At 34.8% G+C, this 4,525-nt stretch overlaps 2 protein-coding genes across 2 annotated transcripts in view; one reads left to right on the top strand and one right to left on the bottom strand.

Moving 5' to 3' along the window:
* Positions 1–2,121, bottom strand: part of LOC108725199 (uncharacterized) — a 32,059-nt gene extending 29,938 nt beyond the window's left edge. The window contains 2 exon segments of the mRNA XM_018452062.1: positions 1,462–1,681; positions 2,104–2,121. Coding sequence (XP_018307564.1) covers positions 1,462–1,681; positions 2,104–2,121 — 238 coding nt within the window.
* Positions 2,122–3,599: 1,478 nt separating this feature from the next.
* LOC108725197 (zinc finger MYM-type protein 1) lies at positions 3,600–4,070 on the top strand. Its single transcript, XM_018452061.1, has one exon. The coding sequence runs from the start codon at positions 3,600–3,602 to the stop codon at positions 4,068–4,070; it is 471 nt and encodes a 156-aa protein (XP_018307563.1).
* The last annotated feature ends 455 nt before the right edge of the window (positions 4,071–4,525 follow it).

The raw sequence follows: 4,525 nt of genomic DNA, 5'->3' as shown, positions 1-4,525 counted from the left end.
CACACGCACACGCACACAAACACAAGAAGCGTAAATCCGACTGTGCAACCTCCACGTGGTACGCTTCGGATAACGCTAATGCCAGCAGTGTGATCACATATATGCTGCGATATAAGATTAAATTCAAATCAACAAATGTCGTCTTGCCCAAAATCGTAACTTTGAACACGAAGGACATTAGTTTTAAAATGTCGCAACTGTTTTGTATGAGTCTCGTTAAAATCAGTAGACCCCCTAAAGTGTAAAATTACGTTAATATCATAGGGTTTCTCTCTCTTTTTGATCAGAATAGATCGAGTTGAATAGAAACAGGTAATTGTCTCAGTTTTCAACTTCACCTTTCACTTAAGTTTTTACATAAAAAGCTTATCTGTATCTAAAAATTGATAAAAGCATCTTAAAGAGAAAACTTTGAACTTTTTTATGCTTGTTTAAAAAATGCTGTACGTCACTCCGTTCGTCTTTTATGAGCAGTCAAAGTCAAAGGGACCATTTTTACTTCAATGTTGAATAACTCGGTAAAAAAAATCGTACAGAGGTAAATAAAAAAGTAAATTGAAGATAAAGGATCACGCTTTCGAAAGCTGTGAATTGTATTTGTGCCCAACTTCTCATTCGCGGCATGAAACTGTGCAAAGTTTACAAAAAATTTTGAGATTTTACGGATCTTCCTTTATAATCATGTAGTTCCGTAAAAATCAGCCGAATCGTTATTTTATTATACAGATTTGGAAAGTAGAGATTTCAAACTACAAAATGCTTTTTTTTAAATCTCATTTTGACCATTTTTTTGTAGAAGTTACACTTCTTTAGTTTATCCATTTTTCGAAGGTGTGAGAGGTGATGCTTTAATTTATGCGCGTAGTGTATAATTATTTCCTCATAGTGATTGAACACTTTCTCCAATCGTATTCTTTTTTTCATATTCTCTCGAAATACATGTGTAGAAAACGAAAAATTGAAATGTGGTTTGAAGATAAGAAAAAATAAAACATGGTTTAAAAATAATAGAATATCATTTATTGTACTTATTCATTATTTGGTATAAAATTTATATGGAATAATTTATATATTCAATAAAAAATGAAAACTTTCTCTTAACATCACGATAAAGGGATGAAAAAAGACCAAAATTGATGGTGTTCACTCAATTTATGGCTTATATGAGGATATACAAATTTTCCAATTTTCATTGAAAAATAACAATTAACTATAATTTTAAATGATTTCCTCAGGACATAATTCTTTTTCTACGAGATTCTACATTCCAAATACTAAATAAAAAACACTACATAAGCTGAATACTAAATAAAAAACACTACCTAAGCTAAATATACTAAATAAAAGCTCTATAAATTGAAGGCAGTCCAAAGAATAGTGTTACTGTTAAAGAATCGGAAAAGGATACTTCTTGTTTTCCTCTTTTTTTCTTTTCTATCGAACTGTCGGAAGTGCACTTACCATTCCGGAATATTCTCAGACTGTCACTATGCATGGCATTACTACTGTAAACCATGGAGGCATCCAGATAACTGGTCACTTGGGACAATTGCTCTCTCGAGCCAAATTCACAGCCCTCCTTAGGAGCTGGTCCGCTTCTGAGAAATTCCAAACATCTTACACCCAAAGGACCATAGAAATTGTCGCGCAAATTCACTGCTATCGGAAGACACTCTGGATGCTATTGACATATATATATTAGAAGTAGGGTAACCAAACCTTATGTGGCCTAATGCTCAATACGATCTACTCGCTGTTTATAAGTAATTACAGTGAATCCAAGATAGTACTAATAAATCGTGCAAGCTGTCTGTCTGACTCGATTGCATCAATTATTGCTTAGTTTATTCATTGTGTTATTGTTAGTAAAACGAAATGCATACAGAACATAATGGCCATCATGCCCGGCAACTTATACAGGGTGTCTCAAAAAAACGGATCGAAACACAATGGGGACGTAGATTGGATCAAGGGGAACAAAACAGTTTTGTATCATTTTGCAGTTGACACAACATTTAACGAGATATTAACGTTTAAAGATAGGCGAATACAAGCGTCCGACCAGCCTATTGCTCATGTACTGCTGCCGGCAGGACGGCCTACCATCCCCACCGATCGCATGACGCGCCGGCCGGGCGGCGCGGGCGGGCCGCGAGGTGCGGGGATGGCCTAGCAAGCGAGCCACTCATTGTCAGAACGGCGCGCATGGGGAGGAGAAGGATAGCGCTTGAGCAGTAGGCTGGTCGGACGCTTGTATTCGCCTATCTTTAAACGTTAATATCTCGTTAAATATTGCGTCAACTGCAAAATGGTACAAAACTGTTTTGTTCCCCTTGATCCAATTTACGTCCCCATTGTGTTTCGATCCGTTTTTTTTAGACACCTTGTATATGGAGTGTGTGGAGAGCTTCACATTCGGAATTTGGTAAATTTTTTCCAAAATGATTTAGTATAGCGTTTCACTGGCCGAACTGGTGCGCACTCGATCAGTGAGCAACAAGATGCAGGAATTCGGCACGAGCACCAATAATAGGCGGTGTCGGTTTCGGAACTGATGCCCTCTCTTTTTATGTCCGTGTGGCTCGTGACCAAATTCCCCCTCTTCTCTAATGCCGCTGTTATCTGCTGTTATTGACCTGAGATTGGGGTTCTTTTAAGCCCCCCAACGTGCTATCCCTCTTTGTCAGCAATGGACAAGTTTATGGTAAGAAAGAGAAAGAAAGAGCCAGCTGTTTCTATGGCTATAGCAAATTCGGAGCCAAGCTGTTCAGACAGTGTGACAGTCGGCAGTTCAAATTCGAAGTCGATTTTAGAAATCAAAGCAACAAGTTGCAGCGACTCTCAACAAAAACTAGACAAAGAAAATTTTGCATCTAAAGACACATTAAACAAAGGTATATTCGTTTCGAGTAAAATGCAATTTATTGTATAAATATTAAAAAAAAATTTAAAAATTTAAACAGCTATGTATATTGTTTATTAGGTAAAAAGAAACCATTATCTTTTGCAAGATGGCAAGAGCTACATAAATGGCTAGATATTAATTCAGCTGGCAAAGTAATCTGTAAAGTATGCTCAGAAGCAGTGAGCAAAAATATATCATCAAGTTTAAATAGCCATGCTGTACGCTCAGTTGAATCATTTGTCACTAATGGCTTTGATTGTTGGTAAAATGCGCCACATCGTTTTAAGAAGCATGAAACAAGCGAGTTTCATAAAAAGTCATTCTTAGGATTGCAAAACTTACGAGATAAGTCTATTGTTGAGCATATTTCTCATGCAAAAACTAAAGAAATGGCTGATTCTCGGGTTGCGTTGCTAAAGATATTTAACACTGTGAGTGTTTTAGCACAACAAAATATAGCCTTCCGAGGAAGCAATAATGACGAATATTCAAATCTTCTCAAAATTTTGAAAATGAGAGCTGAGGAAATCCCAGAATTGAAGTGGTGGTTAAATAAGCCAACAGGTTATAAGTGGCTGCATCACGATTACGTGAATGAAATGTTGAAGATAATGGCACATGAAGTCATAAACATACATATATAGTAAGAGAAATAAAATCCGCGGAATATTATTCTATCATCGTGGATGAAACAATGGATGTATCGAGATTAGAACAAGTTTCAATTAGCTTCCGAATAACATTGCCGGATTTTACTGTAAAAGAAATATTCATGGGTTTTTATGAAACCAGTAATACAAAGTCGGAAACTCTTCTCAATATAATAAAAAATGTCCTATTACGTTATGAGCTAGATATTACTAAATTAAGAAGGCAATGTTTTGACAGCGCCGCAAACATGAGCGAAAAATATTCTGGCGTGCAAACGCTACTTCGGAAGTTGAAATCCAGAGCCCTATTTGTTCATTGTACGGCACATACATTAAATCTGGTTGCTCAAAATGCCATGAAGAACGTAGAAATGATTAACAACTTTATTGGAGTAGCCAAAGATGTGATAAACTTTATTCGCGATTCTCCAAAACGAATCGCAATATTTAAAGATTTACAGGCAACATGCGATGAAAATCTACCGGCTCTATCGCCGTTTTGTTCAACAAGGTAATACTCAAATAAGTTACATTGATAATATTTAATAAAACGAGTAAAAACAACGAGTAAATTACGCACAAAATAATAATCTAAAGTTTTGGTTATTGATTTAAAAATCTTAGCATTTTTGAATTGTAAATATCTTTACATTTTAATTAATTACATTCAACAAATCTTATTTCTTCCAAATTCTTTGTCAATAATATTGCTAGATTTTAGAAATTAATTAAATATTTAATTATCAACTAATTAACAAAATAATTATTATTTTAATATCATAATTTTCAAATTTAATGCTTTATAAGTAATTATTACTTTAATATTAATAATAATATTATTGATTATTGTAACATTTTATAGATGGTGCATGAGAGTTAAATCTTTAAAAACAATCGCTGCTAAGTATGAGCAAATTTTATTCTTTCTTGATGAAATTTCTACAAACAAAACAGACGCTGGCAGTAAAGC

This window comes from Mycetomoellerius zeteki, unplaced genomic scaffold, assembly GCF_001594055.1.
Source record: "Mycetomoellerius zeteki isolate Tzet28-1 unplaced genomic scaffold, Tzet1.0 scaffold330, whole genome shotgun sequence".
NCBI classification, from domain to species: domain Eukaryota; kingdom Metazoa; phylum Arthropoda; class Insecta; order Hymenoptera; family Formicidae; genus Mycetomoellerius; species Mycetomoellerius zeteki.
The sequence above is the reverse complement of the archived record's forward strand: the minus strand, read 5'-3'. Positions and strand labels throughout refer to the sequence as shown.

Bases quoted from the DNA above. Each gene is read 5' to 3' on its own strand.
- LOC108725197 (XM_018452061.1), top strand. From the start codon at position 3,600: ATGGATGTATCGAGATTAGAACAAGTTTCAATTAGCTTCCGAATAACA.